Source organism: Erinaceus europaeus, chromosome 3, assembly GCF_950295315.1.
Source record: "Erinaceus europaeus chromosome 3, mEriEur2.1, whole genome shotgun sequence".
Classification (NCBI taxonomy): Eukaryota; Metazoa; Chordata; class Mammalia; order Eulipotyphla; family Erinaceidae; genus Erinaceus; species Erinaceus europaeus.
Window position 1 is genome coordinate 53169341 of NC_080164.1, and position 25242 is coordinate 53194582.

Below are 25242 nucleotides of genomic sequence, written 5' to 3' on the forward strand. Positions count from 1 at the left end.
CAAATTTTCCAAGCACCCAGCTCTGGACCTAGCAAATACATAGATACTTAATAATGCAAATAAGCTGGAAGTCAAGACAAATTCTATCAGCCACTAATATATTATTTGTTGAGTTCAGTTTAAAATTAACCTTTTCCTAGATAGCTTTTTTTTTTTTTTTTTGCCTCCAGGGTTATCGCCGGGGCTCGGTGCCTGCACCACGAATCCACCGCTCACGGAGGCAAGTTTTTTTCCCTTTTGTTGCCCTTGTTGTTTATTGGTGTCGTTGTTACTATTATTGTTGTCGTTGCTGTCGGATAGGACAGAGAGAAATGGAGACGGGAGGGGAAGGCATAGAGGGGGAGAGAAAGATAAACACCTGCAGACCTGCTTCACCGCCTGTGAAGCGACTCCCCTGCAGGTGGGGAGTGGGAGGCTCGAACCGAGATCCTTACACTGGTCCTTGTGCTTTGCGCCATGTGCGCTTAACCCGCTGTGCTACCGCCCGGCCCCCCATAGATATCTTTCTAAGCTGTACATTGTCTCTAACACAATCACATAGTAAGTCTTTGTATTTGGTAACATCAAACATTTTAAATTGTATTCAATACTGGGCTGGTAGTGCAGAAGTGGAGGGATCCTGATACAAGCCCCTGGCTCCCCACCTGCGGGGGGAGGGTCCCTTCACAAGCAATAAAGCAGGTGTCTCTCTGTCTCTCTCTCTGTCACCCCTTCCTCTTTCAATTTATTTCAGTCCTATCCAATAAAAATGAAAAAATGGCTACCAGGATAAGTGGGTTCATAGTGTTGGCACCAAGCCCCAGTGATAACCCTGGTGGCAAAGTAATAATTTAAAAATAAATTATATTCAATGTCTGTTTTACCCAACAGATTATAATCTCAAAGACTATATCATTTTTCTTTCATTCATTATTTCATTCCCACTGCTTAGTATAGAGTTAAGACATAGCACACACACTATTTTTATTAAATAAATAGCTTTTGTAATCCAGCTACATGCTGAATATTGACTAAAGAGGGAGAGTCTAGTCTAGTGAAGAAAGTACCAGATAAAGTCAAACTAAAAACTCAAGAGCCATGATTTCCGGTTATAGGGAGGCAGGATTAAGAAAGCACTGACTGCTGATTGTATGAAGTTTATAAGATTTCTTAAGAAAAATATTATTTATTTATTATTTAATTTTTACCAGAGCACTGCTCAGCTCTGGCTTATTGTGGTGTAGGAAATTTAACCTAAAATCTTGGAGTCTCAGGCATAAGAGTCTCTTTGTATAGCTATTATGCTCTCTCCCCCACCTGGAAAATCTAATTTTTAAATCAAGAAACAAGGAAGAAGTAAAAAAAAAAAAAATTCCAAACTTGTAGAAGTCTAGACAAAATAAGCTCTTACATTTTTTTCTCAAAATCTTTATTATCCTGGGTAAATGCCAGTAAATTTTTTTCACTCACTTCAGAGAACAAAATTGGACATTTTTATATCTTGATTTAATGTAGGAAAAACATAATCATGTCAATCATAGGACAAGAAAAATAAATTACTTGCTTTATATAGTTTTATATAATCTTTTAGTATTTAACTCAATATAATTTGGCAGGCACTATAATTTGGTGTATGTGCATTTAAAGAAAACTTTAAAACTAAAAGACTTTAAATTTAGTTAGTGAGCTCAATTCCCTTACCCTGGAGATGAAAAAGAACTAGAGATGTTGGCTTGCCCAAAGACACTGTGGCAAAATGCAAGCCTGACTGCCTGGTATCCAAATTCTCCTTCCTTGAGTAAGGTCTCCCCTTTATGGGTTATAGCATATTTGCATGATTTGTCACTTCCTTGTATATGGAAGTAAATCTGAATGAAATCATTAAGAACTCAACTATATTAGTTATGTAAGATGAAGTTAAAACTACATATCAGGATAAGCTTCTCAATTTTTCCTTCTATACTGCTTGTTCTCCGGGCAATGAAAAATCAAAGAAATCCTTAGTGCACTCTATAAATATTTTATTACCCAGGACAAGCATTGTATCATTGGAGTAAATGAACACAAAACAGTGCAGAGAACTATGTTGTTCTCTTTTCCAATAATCTTTGGAATTTTTTAAATTTCAGGTAGTTATAAGTGAAATTTTAAATCACCCTTTACTGAGGCAGCAACCAAAGGAAACAAAAATGTCAGTCATCTTGTGTGCAAGTCTTTGGCACTAAGAAGCAATGAGAGATTCTTAAAGGGGATGTTCTTGAAGTGTTTCCTAGTAAAATATTTCTAACAATTAAAAACTAGACTAGGTAATATGACCAGTTCATATACATGTATACAATGACTAGAATGTTCTAAAGATACAAGTGAAATCATAAAAAAATAAGGAATTCTTGGGGGACGGGCGGTGGCGCAAAGCGCAAGGACCGGAGTAAGGATCCCGGTTCGAGCCCCCGGCTCCCCACCTGCAGGGGAGTCACTTCACAGGCGGTAGAGCAGGTCTGCAGGTGTCTCTCTTTCTCTCCCCCTCTCTGTCTTCCCCTCCTCTCTCCATTTCTCTCTGTCCTATCCAACAACGAATAGCGTCAACAAGGGCAATAATTATAACCACAACGAGGCTACAACAACAAGGGCAACAAAGGGGGGAAAAATGGCCCCCAGGAGCGGTGGATTCGTGGTGCAGGCACTAGCCCAGCAATAACCCTGGAGGGGGAAAAAAAAATAAGGCATTTTTTTTGCTTATGTACAAAAAGCTAATATATATCTAGATGTGCTTTATAAAATGAAATGTTGTTTATGTAAGTTAATTAAGACAATATAGCCAATGTTTCCATGATTCTCAAAGGCAATTCTTAATTGTCTAAATGGTTTGGGGCACAACTGACTTCATTTGGCAATGGCCAAGGAAAATAAACAATGGGACTGTTTGTAGAGACAGAATCTGAGTTCTAGACAACAGCTGCAACAAACTAAAGGAGGTGACTGTATCACCAGTCAAGAGAACTGAGAAACCAGCTTTTAATGGAGGATAATTCAGTTGCACACCAGTAAGTCCAGTCAAAAGGCACAAAAAGTTTAGCTTCTTTTCAATATTTTAGCAAGCTAGCTTTCAGAGAATTTAATCTGCCTGGTGTAGAATATTAGATATCTACAAATCTGCTTGCAATTAAAAATTATTATGCCTGGAATACATTAAATTACCCAAGACCAAGATGTCCACAATAAAAGCATTACTATTCCACAATTAAAATAGGAAAATTTAGAAATGAAAATGTAGACTGCATGAAAAGGATACTAGTCTTTAGAAAAACTTCAATTTCATTTTAAGGATTTATGGTAAGTGAGATAGGCCAGAAGGAAAAGCAGAATATTGGATAATCTCACTTATAGGTGAGACTTAGACAAAAAGGAATAAAATAAGGTGAAACTAGCTATGGTCTAACTATTGCAGCAAATTCAGCTTTAAGGTTGGGAGGGAGCTGGGAGATGGCTGAGGGGGGGATTACGGACTCAATGATCAATGGTGAAAGATCTCAGGTAGTCATGAGTATAGTGTTATGATTGTAGAATAGGGGGTGGGGGGGCATAAGAAACTGCACACACGTTACAACAGTCTTATAAATTATTTTCCTCCAAAAAGGAGAAAAAAATGAATTAAGAAATCTAAAACATAAAATGTTGGAGAAGAGTAGACTGAGGAAAATCCTTATAGCCTGTCAGTAGATAAATAAAATAACAAGGACATTTTGAGAAACAAGTAGGCATCACCATATAAAATGTAATTATGCCTTTGTGGTTATATACTCAAGTCAATGTTTAAACTGTATATTGGGCCAGTGAAAATGCTCACTTGGGCTGGGTGCTGTTTTGACATATGTATTACTCAGGTTCAAGTCTGACCTCCTCTCTCTCTCTGCCTTGCTGCCTCTGTCTCTATCTAAACATAAAATAAAATAAAAACATGTGTATCATGACACATGTACAGAAATGTAACAGTAGAAGTTCCAGATATCCATGGACAGTAAGTAGATAAATTGCTTTTTTTCTACTTATACAACAGTTGAAAAATGCATGTTACACTCATCATTAGAGAAACACAAATTAAAACCACAATGAAATTCCATCTCACACCTGTGAGAATGGCCTTTATCAACAAAATGGGAAATGATAAATGTTGGAAAAGATGTGAAGAAGAACTCTATTACACTGCTGGCAGGAATGCAAACTGGTGCAGCCATTATGGAGAACAATATGTAGAATAATTAAATAAGAAAATGTTTACAACACCTGATGATCCAGCAATAATGGTCTTAAGCACTGATCCAAATGACATAAAAACACTTCATTTGAAGAGATATACATACCCCCATGTCCAAAGCTGCATTATTCACAATAGCTAAAATATGGAAACAATCTAAATGCCTATCAACAGATGACTGGATAAAAGTTATGAAACATACTTAAGAAGATGATATTGTGTCCTTCAGGAAAAAATGGATGCAACTGGAGGTGATAATGCTTAGTGAACTATGTAAGGAAGTGAAGGACAATTACTGGATGAATTCTCTCATATGTGGAATATAGAAATTTAAAATATGTGAACTTGAAAAAAAAAGTCTACCCATATCTAAGACATTGGGGAAACTATGGTGATTATCTTGGGGTGGGGCACAGAACTTTGATGGTGAGAGTGGTATGGAGCTATTTTCTTATAATATTGTAAATCAATAATAAAAATACACAAGAATGTGGATGACTCACATATACTGATTATAAAAAGGAAAAGTACCAGACCACTTAAAAATGATGTTACAATTGCCAAGCTCAAATTTTAAAAAGGTGAATAATGTATTTTTTGGAATATAAATAAGTATAAGGTGATAAAAATAAAATGAGATAGGATAAAAAAGAAGAAAAATTCCAGCTTCTGAATCTATCTCAAGCAATCGAAAAGATGGTATGTAAATCCTATTTTCTCATTCACTAAATCTCAAACTCTCAAAACCTTCCCTTACTGAATCATAATTCCAGGCCAACATTGCTGATATTTACATAATCCACTGATATAAGTTTTAAATATCAAGATGAACAGCATTACAGAAATTTCATACAGTCAGCTCTAATTTATTTATTTTTACAGATAATCCAGAGTTAGCAGAATTTCAATTCTTTGTCTATATTAACTTTGGGAACACCTAATACCTTACTTCTGTAAAAGACACCAAAAACAATTTGGTGAAAACTATAAAACCACATTTTATCATTCTGAGAACTAATGTTCCTTACACAAATTAAGCATTCTATTTTTAATTAAATTTACTATAATTCATAGTTACTACAATTAATAAATTTACTATAATTTTCTATGAAGAAAAAATAACATATATAGAATGTGTTCTGTGAAAATATTGTAAGAAAACACTGCAAAATTAATACCTTACAGTAATAGCCTTTAAATGTTATTCTTCAATTTACTTCAAAATATTAAAATGGTACTTCAAAAAGTGTTAACTAGATAACTATACCAGTTAGTATTTCTTAATTCCTCAATTTCTTTTTCCTTGGTTGGTTTTAACAAATGACAGTCAGCCATTTTTCTAGAAGAACGAGGGCAATTTAGCCATAGACACTATCAGGTCCATGCTGAGAAACAAAGTTTTTATTACCTCAACTCTTTATTTTTTTATTTCAAAAACAATTTCAAATTTGATGGAAATTTGCAAGGAATACCCACATACTTTTTACTCAGATGAAATGCTTGCTAATATTGTCTCATTCTCCTAATTATTCACTCTTTCTCTCATATATATGTTTTATATATTCACATATTTAATAATTTGCAATATGTAGTATAATGCATACACATACCCCATATATTCCAAATCAATACTGATAAAAGATTAAGTTTTGTTACCTTTGATCTTGTGAAAATAATCTTCCATTTCAGGGCCAGGTGGTGGTGCACCTGGTTGAGTACACATATTACAATGCGCAAGGACTCAGTTTGAGCTCCTGGTCCCCAGCAGCGGGGGGGAAAGCTTCACAGGTGGTGAAGCAGTGCTGCAGGTGTCTCTCTATCTCTCTCCCTCTCTATTCTCCCCTTCCAACTCGATTTCTGGTTGTCTCTATGCAGTAAATAAATAAAATTTAAAAATAAATAAAATAAAAAAGGATCTTTCCTTCCAAGTATTTGTTTGCTTTATTAAGGAAATAATGATTTACAAGATAGTTGTTATCACATGGGTACAACCCCTCATCTTTCCATGATAGGTTTCTGCATACTACTCCCACCACCAACTTAGATCCTCCTCAGTCATTGTGTACTGAGTCCCAAATTCTTGCTCTCCACCTCCTTGGATTGCTATAAGAGATCATGTCTCATCTATGCCATTTTTTTTTTATGTTATGCCTTTCTTTCCCTGTTTCTTACACTCTACCTATGAGTGAGATCATCTGGTATTCCTCTACCTTTCTGACTGATCTCACTTAACATGACTTCTCTAAGTTTCATCTGAGATGATTTTGTCATTTTAAATAGCTGAGTAGTATTCTATTGCAAATATACACAACTTTCTTAATCACTTATCTGTCACTGGGCATCTGGGTTACTTCCAAACTTGGATTTTTACAAATAGTGCTGCTATGAACATAGGTATACAAAGACTTCTTTGAACAAGTGTTTTTGTAGTCTTTGGATAGATTCCTAGGAGAGGGGTGCTTACTTTTAGGATAGTTTCCTAAAAGTTTCCCTTTTCCTCTAATCCTTGCCACCACTTGTTGCTTCTGTCTTTTCTCATGTATGATATTTTCACAATGTGAAGTGATATGTCACTACAGTCTTTATATTTCTCTGACAATCAGTGACTGAGTATTTTTTTCTTTTGTGTGTTGGCTATATGGCTACCCTCAGTGAAGATATTGTCCCTGTCCTCTCCCCATTTTTAATGGAGTTGATTGGTGGGTTTTTTGTTTGTTTGTTTTTGTTTTTATGAAGTCAGTGAGTTCTTATTTTTATCTGATGTATGAGTCATGACGATCTCCCATTCTGTAGTGTCTCTTTGTTTTGGTGATGGTTCCTTTTGCTGTGCAGAAGCTTTTCAACTTCATGTTGTCTCACAAGTTTACTTTTGTTTTTCCTGATGTTGGAACTGAGTCATTGAAGATGTTTTTAAAGCTTTTATCAAAAAGAGTTCTGCCAATGGTTTCCTAAAAGCATTTGACAGTTTCTGTACTAATATCCAAGTCTTTGAACTGTTTGAAGCTTACTTTTGTATGTGATGGTTCAGTTTCATTCTCCTTCATGTTTCAACCCAATTTTCCCAACACCATTTCTTGAACAGACTCTCCTTTCTCCACTTAGTGTTTTGGGTCCCATTGTCAAAAATGAGATGCACATAGCTGTGTGGGCTTATTTCTGAGCACTTAAGTCTATTCTACTAATCTGTGTAGTTATGAATGTGTGAGGAGAGAGAGAGGATCAATATCACTTTGGAACCGTGATATGAAGGATGAAACTCAGGACCTTGTGCTTGAGAATCCAATGCCTATCCACTGAGCCTGGGCAGTATATATATATATATATATATATATATATATATATATATATAATTTATTTAAGAAATGAGAAATTAACAAAACCATAGAATAAGAGGGGTACAATTCCGCACAATTCCCATAACCTGATCTCCACATCCCACCCCCTCCCCTAATATGCAGTGCTAAAGAAGAATGTAGGATCTCACACATACTTGATATTGCTGAGCTGCCTTCCTGGTCCAATTTATTATTATTATTATTATTATTACTATTTACATAGAGAAAAAAGGTGGGAAGAAAGGGAAAGTAAAAAAAAGGACAAAACATCAGAGCACTGCTCCAACATACATGGAGCTCTATTTGTTTTTGTCTTTGGTGCTGTTGCCATGGTGCTCTCATGTGGTTCATGGGAACAAACCCAGAGCCTCACATGTTAATGGTATGTGGGTTCTTAGCCAATTCTCAGACCTTTTTTAAATATTACTCCTTATGTAAGACTTTTATGGAATTTACTCATAATTAAAAATTGGTTATGTTGCTGGATGCAGTACTACATATGTAATGTGATATCCTTTTCAGGGTCTCAAAAATAAAGACATGTGTTGCCCCCCATTGGCAGTAGGAACATTAATCACCTAGTCAAAATGTCTATGCTCCCCCACTGTAGTTACTATTCTTTTCCCTATCAATAAAACAATCCATGGGAAAATATTTATTTTGAATTTTCATTAATTTTCTATTTATAATACTGCAACTCTGGACTTAACAAAAATATAGTAATAGTCTTCTTTTCCACACATAAACCCAATTTCTCTAGCAATACAATGAATCTTTTTTTGTTTTTTTTTTTGTTTTCTTTTTGCAATACAATGAATCTTAAACCACAACTTTAAAAAATGAGACATGTGACTTGGTCATTGCTTTGCCATCTCTAGTCTTAGCTCAGATCTGTACTATATTCCCCCTGGACTAAAGTATCCCTGTCATCTAATCAGCAACAGGCTAAATTTGGTATCGGGATTTGAGAAGAACCAGGACACAACCTGACATCCACAATTAGGCACCAGAATGCTTGTCATCCTTTCATTCATCTGAGACCCCTCCAGTTATAATTAACTCAGCTAATCCTCCCAGGCTAGTAGCTACCAAACAGAAATCCTTAAAAAAAAAAAAGTCATGAAAAGGTAACTCCAACAAATGAAAAAAAAAGCTGACAGGCCTCAAATATTTAAGTGACATGGGTACATAAATGATTCCTCTTTAGTATAAATACCTCAGTTTAAGACAGTTAAAGGACTATTTTTTTAACATTACTTAGATGAGTTATTAAAGTTTTTTTATGTTCCTCTAAAATATAGGATAAGCACACAATATGACCTTAGCTAGCTTGATAGCAATTATCCCTCTACCATTTACAAATCATGTAGTGATATTACCCTATAGTTCTCAGAACTTTTAAAAAAATGTTTTATTTATTTTAGTGAGGGAGATACAGAAAGGGGGAGAGAGACAGAGACATAGACACCAGAGCACTACTCAGCTCTGGTTTATGGTAGTACTATGGATTGAACCTGGGGCCTCAGAGCCTCAGGCATAAAATTATTTTTGCATAATCACCCGAGCCCAGCTCTCAGAACATTTTAAAAGCAAAATTCCAGATGATACCCACTGACAATCCTACTCCCTAAAAATAAATTACATCTGCTAATGACCCCTAGCACCTACCATGTTGACAAGGAATCCCTTCTCACATAGTTACTACTCATATTTACTTAGGAAAATTAGAGGTCCTGCAACAACCCCTGGAGAGAAGAAACCAGCAGCTGAAGAAGAAATTTCACAGGTAGGAGGAAGATGACATGAGGCAGTATACACCAACAAGGGAATTATGCCCCAAATCCTGGAAAGAAACAGTCTTCCCATAAATTTCTTACGTGTCTGAGGAATACAAATTTGGGAGATGCCTAAAGAAAGGCTAACTCTTCTTTTGGCCAAATAATTCATATAGAAATGTCTATTGACATTAAGCATTTTTATTCATTGAACATTTCTATCTACTAATGAGTGGTCAAAGTGCTTGAGAATAGAGATAACCAACTTTCTTATAAAGCTCCTTGCCTAAATTTAAGGGTCAGATTCCAAGTCAAGTGTAGTAATCTCAAGATCCAGAACATTCAAAAACACATGTATACAACATACCAGTATAATACCCAGATCTTATAAACTTCAAGTGTCCACCATAAGAAAGACACAAGATATCCAAATATGGTACATTGAACTTTTAAAAGCACTCAAGGATTTTGTTGTTGTTGTTGACTGAACTGAAAAAAACCTGTCATCAACTATATATTCCCATTATTGTTCATATATCTCCAGTCTTCCTATGTTAAAACATATCAACTCTCAGGTCAGCAAGACCACTTATCTGGGAGAGTGCCTACTTCACCAAGCCTGGCCCCTACCTACCTTTGTCACTTTTATCTGAAACAGCCAGGAGTAGTTATGCCCCAGTGACCAACAAAACAGCATATGAACTTATCATATTAAGGGCCTGAGCATCAAACATGGAACAGGAAAATAAAGAACTATCATACTTGGTTTCTGTCTATTTCTGTTGATGATATCTGGTTGTACTTATAGTGGCAAGGCTATTTGAAAGGTCGCTATCACTTTTAAGAAAGAAAAGTAGCATTTCTGGATATCTAATATGTAACCAATACACTCACATACTTTATCTCATTTTACCTCTTCAGAGATCTATAATATAAGCATTAATATACACATTTATATAAGAAAGTGAACTTAAGAGGGAGGGAGGGAGGAAGGGAAAAAAAGTGAATTTAAGAAAAGTCATGCATCTAAGATCAGTGGTTAGTAACAAGATTCAAGCATAGCTGAGTGCAGAGCTGGTATAGTGGATCTGCCTGTGGACTCTGAGGCAAACAGACAGAGCTTCAGGTTCAAAGCCTATCCTCACCAGAAGCTGGTGGTTCACTGCTCCAGGAGGAAAAAAAAAGACTTTGGGGGTTGGGCGGTAGCGCAGTGGGTTAAGCGAACATGGAGTGAAGTGCAAGGACGGCCTAAGGATCCCGGTTCAAGCCCCCAGCTTCCCACCTGCAGGGGCGTCGCTTCACAGGTGGTGAAGCAGGTCTGCAGGTTGTCTATCTTTCTCTCCTCCTCTCTGTCTTCCCCTCCTCTCTGTCTTCCCCTCCTCTCTGTCTTCCCGTCCTCTATTTCTCTCTGTCTTATCCAACAACGACGACATCAATAACAACAATAATAACTACAACAATAAAAAAATAAAGTCAACAAAAGGGAAAAGAAATAAATATAGAAAAAATATTCAAACATAAATCCAAACATCCAAACCCTTTTATCTTTCTCAACATGTATGTAATCTAAGATGTGCTATAATACAAGAAACCCAAAAATTATAATTATAGTATAAGGCTAGCCTACTAACAAGTACATGGAAAGTGATGTTTCTCATTTGTCAGGCATGACAAATTATTTTTAAACATGTACTGTAAGATACTGCATTTCCTCCAGGAATACTGTACTATCTGTACCCACAGGAAACTGACAGTCTAGTTGGAGAAACAAGTCATTCAAATTAAGTTTTTAACATAAAAGACTACAAAAGGTACTAGAAACAACATTGGCTTTTAGATATATTCACATGTGAATCTCATTGCTTTCTAGCCATAATCTTTGGGTAAGACAACTTTCCTCAGCTACATGATCATGATAAAAATCTAATAACTCAGGATCTTGTGAAGCTTTAAATGAGACAACATATGAAAATACTTAGGAACTGAATAGTCTATCATCTTTTCCCTGAAAAGTGATATAAATACTTTAAGAAACATCAATGTGATAAAAAAAATTTTCAAAACCAAAAATCCTGACTCTTACATATGAAAATTAACCTGTGGAGAAAGTCAGTTAGTTTTATTAGCACAGTTAATTAAATAAATATGGGTTCAGGGGCTGAGTGGTGCACCTGGTTACACATGTTACAATATGCAAGGACCTTAATTCAAGCCCCTGGTCCTCAACTGCAGGGGGAAAGCTTCATGAGGGGTGAAACAGTCCTGCAGGGATCTCTCTCTCTCTCTCTGTCTCTCTCTCTCTCTCCCTATCCCTCCCTTCTCTCTCAATTTTTCTCTATCAAATAATAAATAAAAAATATGGCCTTACACTTGGAGTATAAAAGTGAAATGATAAACAGGAGCATCAGCATGTTAAAAAAAGCAAGGGGGGGGTCACCTGGTTTGTACAAATCCGCAATTTTGAAGGGAAACAACCATTTAAATGCAAGGCAACTAAGTGCAATGAGGATTTTGGACTGAATCATAACAGTAGTCTGAACGAGATATACCCAACAGTAGCATACCTAAGATAATTTTTTAAGTGAATGTCAAGAGAAAGAAAGGAGAACATAAATAGCAACCATTGGGTTCTGAATTTGGTTTTGAATTTTTTGAAAATAAGAACTAGAACCCAAGACTATAAAATCATTCAAAATGTACCACTTCTGCAAACTCCAAGGGAAATTTGGAGTTTAATAAACTCCATAACTTTTAAAGAGAAGTGACTTAACAGCTTTTTTTGTAGTTTATCCTTGTATAATACTAGCTTTCTGGTAATTAAATTTTTGTTGTTACTACTAAATGAGCAGATTTTAAAATTATTTCTGCTTTTTCTAATCTTGACCTAGACATTTATCCAATCAGAACATAAGCAGCATTTCTCATCACATATAAAATATAACCTAAATTTGAAAGTCTAATGACAAGTGAGATTTCCAAACTAATGCTAAAGGCAGGACTAAGTGTCTCATCTATTTCCATAATAATGCAGGTAGTCAAGTGTTCTTAACTTTATTTTATAAAATTCAAAGACTAGTTAATAAAGTGATGTAAAACTTACTAGTCCATTACTAGTTTCTGGTAACTTTTTAAAAAGTATAACCAACACTTGCTGATTGTCACACTAAATAGTTGTGAATTTTAGTAGCTGTATGTTCAGTAAGATGGTTGAAGATCACACTGTAGGATCTATAAGAAAGGGTTTATTTGCATATCTGAGCGATTGAGGAATAAGGAAGCACCAATGTAAATGTGTATAGTGTCAGGAACACGTAACTCAAGATATACAACTAACTGCTTAACACAGTTGAGAGGCATTTTCTAATCAGTTTTAAGTGCAAATGTAAGATTTAGACGTCAATTTCCAAATTTCCAAAGAAATCCTACTAATCATTCTAGATTTCAAAGAAGGAAAAGAATAAACAAAGCAATGCAGCAAAATCATTTCTCCTACTGAAATGACCTCCTGCTTCAATGAGCTACTCCCAGTTTCGCAATAAAAGAATTTGAGACTCAAACCACGTACACTCAAATCAAGTAGAAGCCAAAAGCACTACAGCTTTTCCAACAGTCCTGAAAAACCCTGCCTGCATTTGCTCACTTCTCCTTGTTCTCTTCCTGTCCGTGCACACAGAGATACCTTGACATCGACCAGGAAAAACAGGGGTTATCAACAGCCAAATTCCTGTTTTATCATCATTTATAGGCACAGTTCTGGGAAGCCAAAGTGTCACTAACCTGATTTCAGGGAGGCAGAACCAAACCTAGAAGGGCACTGGGGTAGAAATCATATATATTTGAAATGCCAACCCAGCAGATTTGATGTCAATACAGGGGGGGAAAGAGTTTTTGCAAATAGCATCTCACATGAACATTTCCAGTTCCAAACCTCCCACCAACCTCGACTATGCCTACCCAAATTCAGCTGAAGCAACCCGGGCAATAAGAAGAATCTTGTCTTACCTTGAACAAATCTCGACATTTTAGGGCTTTATTAAAACACTCTGGCTTGTAAATATATATATATATATACATACATATATATTTAATTTCAAGAGGAGTCACGTTATGGGACAGATCTCTCTTCTTCCTTAACAATCGATGAGTTCTGATCTTTCTCCTATCTTTAGCCACTTAAGAGAGTATTTGTTCAAAGTGATTAAAATTGGTTCAAAATGAGGGGAGGAGGAGGGAGGGAGGGAGAGAGAGAGAGAGAGAGAGAAGTAAAAGCTCCCCCCCACTTCGAGACAGAAAACTTGGTTAGACTGAGCCTGCCTGGAACTACTGCCTACACTGTGCTCCTGACACAAGTGAGAGCCAGCTGGAGACTCCCGGAAAAGGTTAAACCACACGAACTTAAATTTCATCAATGAAAGAGGCGGATCTACAGCGGTGATTTCACCGCCCCCCGCTCCCCACGCCCTCGGCAGCTGGACTGCTGCGGGCACCGAAGGGCTGCACACCCGGGCTCCCCCTCCCGGCGCTGCCGTCTAGTCTCCTCCGTCCAGCTCCCGGGGAAACACGGGTCAGCAGCAGCCCGTGACCGAGCAGGGGTGGGGGTTCGGGGGAGGCCCGCAGGAGGAGAGCAGTGAGTGCAGTCACCCCCACCAGCCATAAGCACCCCAGGTCCCTGAGGCGCTAGAACTCCGCGCGGACTGGCGCGGGCCTCCAGCTCCTGCCTTCCGACTGCGAGCCCTGAAACCCGGCCTCCGCTGTTTGCCAGGAGGGGCCGGACACGACATCGCCTCTCTCCTACGGCGACACTGCAAGGCCTCCCGCGGGGATGCACTGCAGCCCCGGGTCCACGGGGCATTCACCCTGGAGAGCTGCTGCCCTCCCCACACACAGCCTAGTCTCCCCTCCCCTTTGCATCGGGGGCCATGGGGCCAGCCCAGGAAAAGGGCTCACAGCTCACACAGAAAGGGAAACACATCCTCAAGGGGGTGGGGGGAAGTCACGGGAAAACCGCCCCGCCTCTCCCCTCCCCAAACCGCCACGGACACCCACCTTCCTCCTCTTCCTTTAGCAGCTGGGAAATTGGGGGCGTTTATGGCGCCCCAGGAAGAAGGCTCACAGAGAATGTCACCTCTAAGGTCCCCTTCTCTCTCCCTTTCTCTCTTCCCACATGCACAGCTTGAACCCCTCACAGGGATCGTAACCCAGTCGCCGACCCCCTTCGCCCACCTAGATCACTGGCTCTTGACACTCAGAACCCTCACTTTCTCCTAACCACCTTCCCTCCCCCTCCATATGGAACAGCCCCCCTTCGATGCGGAAATGTCCCCGCCGCGCAGACCGACAGAAGCAGTAGCCAATCAGGAGTCGAGGCAGACGCAGGGCCTGGCCAATGAGACACGCGGAGGTGGCAGAGGGCGGGGCGAGTAAGGCCGCTGAGAGTCGCGCTGAGGTGGGCACGGAGCCAGACTTGGGGGTCCAGCGCGTGAAAACTGCACCTGCGGCGCCGGAACAAGGGCTGTCGCCCCAGTACAATGCCCAACTTTCCACAGATACTTCATCGAAAGAGAAGACCTGAAGTACCTATGGTTACTTTCCAGACTGTAAAAGTGTTCCGGTGTACCAGAGTTTGCAAATAGATCTTCCCCTACGGCCGGAAGAAAGCAGGGGCCCTTCTAAGTGAATACTAACTCTACTCTCTACGTGAGGAGGGCGAAGATGTATCAGTAAGCACTGAACCCGTATGGTTTGACAGGAAGTGCTTTTAAGGGTTACCTGAGGGTTCTTCCACCAGAAGCACCACCGTCCAAACCTCCGTCCCTCCCCCCCCCCCCGCCCCCCACACATTCCCACCCCAGGGTCCTTTTCCTGAAGAGATTTTTGCTGTGATAAGCAAAGTTTTTCCGGTTAGAGGGGAAATGTTTTAAGTTACCCCCTCAAGATTTGCTACTTGAAGTCCCCAAGGATAGAATGTCAAAAGATAAAACGTTGCTCATGGCATGTGGACGCAAGAGTGCCTGCGGGCTCCCAGCCAGCTCCGGGCTGCGTTTTTCAACCCGCCTACCTGTTAAGACTTGGGCCTTGTCACCTTCAGCGGGGGTATCTGTCTTTACTTTTAAACTTCGTGACTCAGCCAGTCTCTCAGGTGCCTCCGAGAAACCAAGCAAGGCCTAAAGAGTTCTGGGCAGTTCTAGCCAGCCTAGGAAATATGGGTTGTCCTTGTTCTTGTTTTAATGCACTATTAAGGAATGAACTGAGGGGTATGTGCATATCACTGCTGAGTGGCTTCCCCAGGCTCCAATTATTTTATTCTATACCCTTTCAGAGGAAGGAAGAGAGAAAGTGAGAGATAGCAGAAAGGGGAAAGTAGAGAGAGAGAGGAGAGACACCAAAAGCCCACTCCACCTGGTTCTGATATGGTGCAGGACTGGAACCCAAGTCCTCATGCTTTGTTTTCTCCAGCTTAGCCATCTCCTGTTCCCTAAAGTAAGAATGTTAAAATATGAAATGACTCACTCTTTACACAAAGTAATCTTGATTTTCATCGTCACGTATTTGTATGGAAATGTTATTAAGCAAGTAACAAAGGAAAAGCCAGGGAGTCGGGTGGTGGCGCAGTGGGCTAAACGCCAGGTGGCACAAAGCACAAGGATCGATGTAAGGATCTCGGTTTGATCCCGGTTTGATCCCCCAGCTCCCCACCTGCAGGGGAGTCGCTTCCCAGTTGCCTTATTTCTAAGCATTGTTCTTAGTGGCTTTTTAGATTTAGTGATTGGGAACTATTTGGTATATAATGGGAACTTGCTTATATATACTTAATTACCACTAGTAATTTAATATCACTAAATCTTTTTATATTTCAGGGTTGTTCCTTACTTTTTGAAAACTAAAAACGGGGGAAATTGGGGGTAGAGTCAAGACTTCATGCATGCATGATTTCACTGTTCCTGGGCTGCTTTTTCATTCAAATGGAGCTATACACAGAAAGAAGAAGAGATAACACAACACTAGAGCTTCCCCCAATGGAGTAGGACTTCCCTTGTGGCACCAGGGTTTGCAACTAGGCTGGGTACATAACAAGGAATATGCCCTACCCATTGAGTTATCTCTCTGGTCCTAGGGAAAATTTTTTAATTTGTATTTAGAAATAAAGGGATTTAAAGTTTCAGTTTTTCTGCCACAAAGTGAACTTGCAGCAAAATATAAGAATAGTGGTAACAAATACAGTGTCCTTAAGCAACCCAGGTGTCCAACAACAGATGAGTGGCTGAGCAAGTTGTGGTATATATACACAATGGAATACTACTCAGCTGTAGAAAATGGTGACTTCACCGTTTTCAGCCGATCTTGGATGGACCTTGAAAAAATCATGTTGAGTGAAATAAGTCAGAAACTGAAGGATGAATATGGGATGATCTCACTCTCAGGCCGAAGTTGAAAAACAAGATTAGAAAAGAAAACACAAGTCGATCCTGAAATGGAATTGGAGTATTACACCAAAGTAAAAGACTCTGGGGTGGGTGGGTTGGTGGGGAGAATACAGGTCCATGAAAGATGATGAATGAAATAGTGGGGGTTGTATTGTTAAATGGGAATCTGGGGAATGTTATGCATGTACAAACTATTGTATTTACTGTTGAATGTAAAACATTAATTCCCAAATAAAGAAATAAATTATTTAAAAAAAAAGAAAGAAAAACAAGTTGTGATGCTATTAGCTTCTTCCCTCCCTTTCCCTTCTCTGCTGTCCTAGTCTAAAAAAAAAAAAAAATACAGTGTCCTAATGACTTTACGATAAGCTTTTCTAACTACCTACTATAAACATTTATAAACATTATCCAAAAATTTCAAAATTACTAAAGTATTAAATGAGTAGATCAGCAATGTCATGTTTGTTTACATTGCTTAGCTCTTATAGTGGTGCTAGAAATTGAAACTGGGGCCTTGTAGCCTCATACTTGAAAAGTGCTTTTTTTTTTTTTAAGATTTTTTAAAATTTATTTATGCATAAGAAAGATAGGAGAGAGAAAGAGCCAGACATCACTCCAGTACATGTGTTGCAGGGAGTTGAACTCAGGACCTCATGCTTGAGAGTTCAGTGCTTTATCCACTGTGTCACCTCATGGACCATTTGAAAGCAATTTTGCTTAGTCATTATGCTATCTCTCCAGGTGTGTGTGTGTGTGTGTGTGTGTGTGTGTGTGTGTGTGTGTAGTTTTTATAATTTCTACCCCCACCATGTACACACAAGAAAATAAGGCATTACAGTTTTGGAGAACATGTCAGACACATAAAACTGTTTATGTCATTACCAAGAGACTAGACAACACTGCTACAATAGGATGTTGCCCATATTCGCTTGGGTCTCCATCTATGCCCACCTTAAAATTGCTTCCAAATCAGATCACCCACATAAAGGAAGAAACAAGGGAGCTATTGTTAGTAAAAAGTTACTAGTATTGACTAAATTTAACAATACTGCCTTTTACTTGGCCAAAAGGTAACCAAACAAGGATGGCTGGGAAAAGATAACAAATAATATTTGTGAGACAGATTACTGATGAGTGAGCAGTCTGAAAAAAAACAAAAAAACATTTCCAAATACTTGAGGAAGAGAAAGACTTCATTCTTTCCTGTTGCCAACACCCTGTTGTTAATGAATCAGGAAGTTTGCTAAAGCAAGTTATGAATTTAAATTATGACATATCCTTCCATTTTTTCATAGTATGATTTTTAAATTACTTTTGAAATTGTTTAACTTTACTTCAGAACAGTAGTAATTCTTTCTTTCTTTCTTTCTTTCTTTCTTTTTGCATAGGACAGGGAGAAATGGAGAGAGGAGGGGAAGACAGAGAGGGTGAGAGAAAGATAGACACCTGCAGACCTGCTTCACCACCTGTGAAGCAACTCCCCTGTAGGTAGGGAGCCAGGGCTTTGAACCAGGATCCTTAACAGTGGTCCTTGCGCTTTGTGCCATGTGTGCTTAACCTGCTGTGCTACCCCCCAACTTCCCAGTAGTAATTATTTCAAAACAATTCCCTAAAAATGGGGATATTTCATATTATAGATAATTATCTAAAAATGATACACCAGTTTTCTAAGTAGCTCTAAAAATCATCATACTTACAAGAATGCAGTTTAACCACAACATGCATTATCTTGTTCACATTTATCAATTATTTGCTCTGTTTTCTCCTTTGAATGTTGCATAAAGGCAGGTCCTTACTATGCCTCTAGTTTTTCTTATTCCACATATTACCCAAAGAGAATGCTGATGATGGTGAGTGGGTGGGTGGGATCGTTTCACAATCAGTGAGGCAGATCTGCAGGTGTTAGCTTTTTCTCCCCCCCCCCATCTCCCCTTCCTCTCTCAATTTCTCTCTGTCCTATCCAATAAAATGGAAAAAATAGACGCCAGGAGCAGTGGATTCGTAGTGCCGGCACTGAGCCCCAATGATAGACCTGGAGGAGAGGGAGAGGGAGAGGGAGATGAGAAATGATGATGTCCATGGAATAGTTGTGTTTCATTTATGTACTAAACTGTATCCAAGCCCCTCCCTCCTTTATTTAGAGGCAAAGGAATCATTTTATTTAATGAGTAAGCCGAGAATAATTATAAAGAAACACCATACATTTTCTCAGGGTTTTCAATAACCATAGATGATTGTTATATAATTATAATTCAGAAATATAAAAAACTCATTAAGAAATAGCACCTATAGGGCAGGGGTAGATAGCATAATGGTTATGCAAACAGACTCTCATACCTGAGGCTCCAAAGTTCCAGATTCAGTGCCCCACCCCACCATAAGCCAGAGATGAGCAGTGCTCTGGTAGAAAAAAAAAAAAGAAGAGGGAGTTGGGCGGTAGCTCAGAGGGTTAAGTGCAAGTGGCGCTAAGCGCAAAGACCAGTGTGAGGATCTGGGTTCAAGTTCCCAGCTCCCCACCTGCAGGGGAGTCCCTTCACAGGTGGTGAAGCAGCTGTGCAGGTGTCTGTCTTTCTCTCGCCCTCTCTGTCTTCCACTCCTGTCTCCACTTCTCTGTCCTATCCAACAACGATGACATCAACAACAATTATAACTACAACAACAATAAAAACAAGGGCAACAAAAAGGAAATAAATAGATAAATATTTTTTAAAAAGAAAAAGAAAGAAATGACACATATTTTTACTAAACTCATAAATTAGAATAAGTAGTATTCTGCTTTTATAATGTATATAGCCTCATGGAATTTATTTTAAACATTTCACAGCCACCACCCTAACCAAATATATATTAAATAAAGATCCTTAGTACTATTCTTTTAAATATTTATTTATTTGTTCCCTTTTGTTGCCCTTGTTTTATTGTTGTAGTTATTATTGATGTCGTCATTGTTGGATAGGACAGAGAGAAATGGAGAGAGGAGGGGAAGACAGAGAGAGGGGAAGAGAAAAATCGACACCTGCAGACCTGCTTCACCACTTGTGAAGCGACTCCGCGGCAGGTGGGGAGCCGGGGGCTCAAACCCGGATCATTATGCCGGTCCTTGTGCTTTGCACCACCTGCCCTTAACCTGAAAAGACCATAGGAAATAATGTGGAATATTAATGTTTTGATATCTTCTTTAGTTAAACTTTTTTTTTTAAGTTTCAGTAAGAGTGCGCTTCTTCTAAAAACAAGTCTAACTACTGCTAAAATGCTCACAGTAGATAACATTATTCTCTCTTGCTCTGTCTCTGCAATTCAACCTTACAGGCCAGAGGGAGCCATTTTTTTCTACTGATAGTTATCTCAGTTATATTTGGTATTTATTTCCAGTTGTTTATTTGGAACATTTATTTGAACATTAGATTGTAAGCTCTTTATGTATTGTCTTCCTGTTATCATATATGGGTAATATACATAAACTTTGGTCACTATATACCCTCAGTCACTGTAATAGTTCATTGAATTTTGTAAAGCTATAGTATTCAACCTCTTCTTATCATGACATAGAAAAATAGTAGAAGGTCAGGCAGTGGTGTACCTGGTTAAGCAACACTAGTACCAAGGACAAGAATCCACACAAGGATCCGGGTTTGAGCCCCTAGGTTCCCACCTGCAGGGGAACATTTCACAAGTGGTGAAGCAGATCTGCAGGTGTCTTTCCTTTTCTCTTCCTTTCTATCTCCCCCTTCCTCTTTCAATTTCTTTCTGTCTTATCCAATAAAATGAAAAAAAAATGGCCACTAGAAGCAGTGGATTCATAGTTCTGGCACCCAGCACCAGTATATTTGTAGACTTCAATATTGAACTTGGTGTAAAAGCAGCTGCATTTTAAATATGTAAAAAAATTGTGAAAATAAAATACAAGTAATAGGGAACATTAAATATTGAATTTGTGTAAAAATCTGAGATATAATAGTTTTTAAAGTTTTTTTTTTTTACATAGCTGGGGCCTCACACATTGTCCAGTTCCAGTGTTCATACCACTTTTTTATTCAGATAGACAGAGAGGAAGCAAAACCACAGAAACAGATCTGTCACAGTGTCCTTGTAGTCCCCCCCCACACACACACACGTAGTGCAAAGGTTCAAACTTAGACTATGTACATTGCAGGTCAGGTACCCTATCTGGTGATATGTCTCTCTGACCCCAAAATATATTTTTTTAATGAGAGAAACCATAGCACCTCTTTGGTGCATGCAGTTCTGGGGATTAATCTTGGGCCAACACACATATAAATTCTTCCCTTTACCTGCTGTACCACCTCCCCACCATGAGAAAAAAAATCTTTTCAAAACATGTAGTGAGTGATTAAAACTTTCTGGTTAAATATAGTCTCTTTGGATCAGGCTTTATACTTGAATTGCTCTGCATATAACTTTTGTTTATTGCTCTTTTTTTTCTTCTTCTTCGTGTTAGGTGTGTGTGTGTGTGTGTGTGTGTGTGTGTGTGTGTGTGTGTGTGTGTGTGTACACTTGCTTGTGCACCAGAATCAAACTCAGGGATTCACACACTTGAAGCATGTACTTGAACTTAGAGCTACATACTCTACATAGTTTCTGATTGAGACTTTCAGATGATAGTCTCTTCAGAATTCTAGAGTGCAAAGGATAGTCTGGTGGTAGGCAGAATAATGGCTACCAGAGATCCCCAGATCTTAGTCGCTGGACCTATATTATCATCTTAAGGAAATAGCATCTTCAAAATTGTAACTTAAAAGACCATTCAGAAGGAGTAATTATACTGGATTATATGGATAGGTCCTCGCAACATTGTAATTTATAAGAAAGACATATTTGACCATTCAGATAACTGATTTATTGTCAGTCAGAAGTACAGATAACATTCTAGGTTTGAAGCTAGCATCTAAAGCCTAAGAAAGGGGCTTTGAGAATCTCTAATCTGTATTCAGTTGGTAAAAACCCTGGTTTTGTGGCTGATATCTGAAGTGGAGGACAGTCTTGGGAGACTGAACCCTTACCCTGTGGAATCTGACACTATCTCTGGGTAGATAGTTTCAGAACTGAGTTGAATTCTCATATTCTACTGACTATGTATCTACATACAATGAAATTGATTGCATAGCCCTAATAGCCCTAAATGTTAATATAAATGATCTAATAAAATATAGGCATGGGGAGATTTGAAAACAGAGGGATAAAGCAATGTAATTATGGAAGTTGAGAGAGAAAAGATGGTGTGACTTGAAGTCACAAGCTAAGGAATGAAAAGAAATTGCAAAAACTGGGAGAAGGAAGGAAATAGATTCTCTCTCAGTGCCTCCAGAGGTAGTGCTGCCCATTCTACACCATAAACCTAAAGATTCCCCATTTAAGACTTCTGCCTTTTAGAACTGTAAGAAAAGAAAAAAGAAAAAAAGTATGTATTTATCACTCAGTTTTTTGTAATTTCACAGTCTTATGACAGGTGATAATTTTCCTAACCACTTCTTTTGAAACTAAAAGCATATAGTTAGAATTATATTCAAAGAATCAACAACCTTTTATTGTCAAACACAATGATGAAATTTGATGATGTAGGGAACAAGAATCTTTCACTCCAGAGTATGTTTTTGGTGAAAGGATTGATTCTATGAGTGTAAGGACAAAATGTACATTAGCTTTGAAATAAAGATTTCTCTGGAAAATATGATCTGTGAAAAGTGAAGATCATTGTAATTTTTCAGAGTTGTTCTCCAGAGACTTCTAGTTCAGATATCGTAAGACAACAGGCACAAGGCTTCTAAGGTAGCTTATCTGGGAAGGAGGCTGTTTTGCTATATACTCAACCCAGGTTTAAATCCTGTCCTCACCACACTGGGGGAAGCTGTGATATCTTCCCCTCTGTCTCTCTTTCTGTCTGAAAATGTTGGCTTTGAGCTGTAAAGCCCCATTAAACACACACACACACACACACACACACACACACACACACACAGTTAAGACAAGTGGATTTTGAATATAATTCACTTTTTTTAGCAATTATTGAAAAAATAAACACAGCTTTATTTTGTAAAATACATGGCGTCATTAGATCAATCAGAGTGAAACAGCTTTGGCTGTCATTTAAAGAAAACATCAGCTGCAGACAATCAGAAAGTCCTGGTGTCTGTAAAATCAGAGTGTCAGAACCACCAGAATTGTACCAGCTAGGAGCTTCATGCTGTGAAGACTGTGCTGAAGACAGCTAAGAAAGTATTCTGCCATCTGGGCATTAGTTTTAGCATCCAGCTGCCAAGCATAGTGCTCAGTATATTCATCTTATATGAAGCCTGTGGAATTACTGGTTGTTCTTCATCCAGCAGTCATCCTATTGAGACACTGTTCCTCTTGAGTTGCCCTCTCATAAAGGTTGTTAGCAACAGGAGGCAATCACCTTTGGGTAGGGGATAGGGATCCCAATTGTTTATCCCTGCTCTGAAAGGATCAATATTATGCTTCATGTAAGCTATTTGAAACACAGAGAATTGTGGTTTTAGGGTGGGTAGATAGCATAATGGTTATGCAAACAAACTCTCATGCCTGAGGCTACAAGGTCCCAGGTTCAGTCCTCCACCACACCACCATAAGCCAGAGCTGAGCAGTGCTCTGGTTTAAAAAAAAAAAATCTGGTTTTAATTATCCCTGTCACCACTACTGAACAACACACCAAGAAAATGAGAATTTGGAGCAGAGAACAATGCTGGGAGAGAGAGGCCATTCTCAATTATTAGTGATTTTCAGCCAGAGTTTTATAGAAGACAATTTATAAGTTGTCAACCCTGCTTGAATTCTAGTTTTGCATGGATATGTATAATAGCAAATTGTGAACATATTATTTGACTCCCAGAATTAAATTAATTGATGACTACAATCTAGATTTGGAACATCAAAGACAGAACCAAAGACTGTAAATTTTTGACATATAGAGTTTTCTAACTCAGACCAGCATGAGATGGAAACCAGTTAAAATCACAAATGGGACAACATAATAATGAAAGAAAAAAGGATTCAAATAAACTAAAAATTTCCTAAAATGATTGTTAGGCTGAGAATTTTTACCAGTTTCCTAGTAAGAAGAAATGAAGCAATGCTAAATTCACAGTGATAATCTCTGTGCACATATATATGCTCATATACTATATATGTATCTATAATCCATAAGTGTCCTGCTGCAACGCGGAGGAGAGAGAGAGAGAGGAGATCCAGAGTGGAGAGGGAACACAATTCTTTATTCGTGCGGGCACCTCGGAGTTGGGTGAGAGCGCAGTGGTTCAGGCCACGTGGAGCTAGCCAAAATGGCCGCCTTGCGCAGCAACCTTCCCTGTGTCTAATCACCGAAGTAAAAAATGGGCAAGAGAATGAGGGGCAGAAGAAGGGATTTATAGGGAAAAACCCTGGAGTGACAAGCTGGGACAGGATTGATTGGGAAAGGCACTCCAAGAATGTCCCAACTCTCTGGGGAACTAGCAATAGCCTGAGGGGACAACACCAGGACATACACCAGGACTCAACACCCTCTCCACCTCCCCCTTCTTGTTGAAAGTCCTTTGTTTTGGTGCAGTACACTATACCCAGTCCAGATTTCATTTTGTGCTCTCCCTTTCTGTCCTGGTTCCTTCCTTCCTTCTTTCTTTCTTTCTTTCTTTCTTTCTTTCTTTCTTTCTTTCTTCCTTTCTTTTAATTTCTTTATTGGGGAATTAATGGTTTACAGTTAACAAAATAAGATACAATAGTTTGTACATGTGTAACATTTCTCAGTTTTCCACATAACAATTCAAACTCCACTAGGTCCTCCTTGATCTTCCAGGACCTGAACCCTTCCCTCCACGCCAGAGTCCTTTACTTTGGTGCAATATACTAAATCCAGTCCAAATTTCACTTTATGCTCTCTTTTTTTGTCCTGGTTTCTCAATTTTCAACTGAGATCATCTGGTATATGTCCTTTTATTATTATGTTTATCGATTGATTGATTGAGATAGCCAGAAATTGAGAGGAAAGGAGAGCTAAAGAAAGAAAGAGATGGAGAGACACCTGCAGCACTACTTCACCACTCATGAAGCCTCCCCACTGCAGGTGGGGACCTGGGGCTTGAGCCCGGGTCCTTGCTCATTGTAACATGTGCAGTTAACCAGGTGTGCAAACACCTGGCACCAACTTCCCCATTTTTAATAGCTGAGTAGTATTCCATTATGTATATATACCAGAACTTTTTTTTTTACCCATTCACCTGTCATTGGGTATCTGGGTTACTTCTAACTTTGGGCTATTACAAATTGTGCTGCTATGAATATATGTGTACATAGATCTTTGGATTGGTGTTTCTGCTTCCTTCAGATAAATTCTCCATGAAAGAGAGTCCTAGAGTATGTGCATTTCTAGTGTTCTGAGAAATCTTCAGACTGCTTTCTGCAGGGATTGGCTTTTAGCCTTTTATCTGATGTAAGGTATTTAA

General features: G+C 38.7%; 1 protein-coding gene across 2 annotated transcripts in view; it reads right to left on the minus strand.

The window, feature by feature from the left end:
- Positions 1–14610, minus strand: part of UGP2 (UDP-glucose pyrophosphorylase 2) — a 53210-nt gene extending 38600 nt beyond the window's left edge. The window contains exon 1 of one of the 2 annotated variants that reach the window (XM_016195428.2): positions 14391–14610. Coding sequence is in view for 1 of the 2 variants with exons in the window: in XM_016195427.2 (XP_016050913.1) it covers positions 13347–13365 (19 nt within the window). In the remaining variant the exon portion in view is untranslated. Of the gene's footprint in view, positions 1–13346; positions 13843–14390 lie in introns of those variants that run through there. The other variant, XM_016195427.2, reaches the window with a different exon arrangement.
- Positions 14611–25242: the final 10632 nt, after the last annotated feature.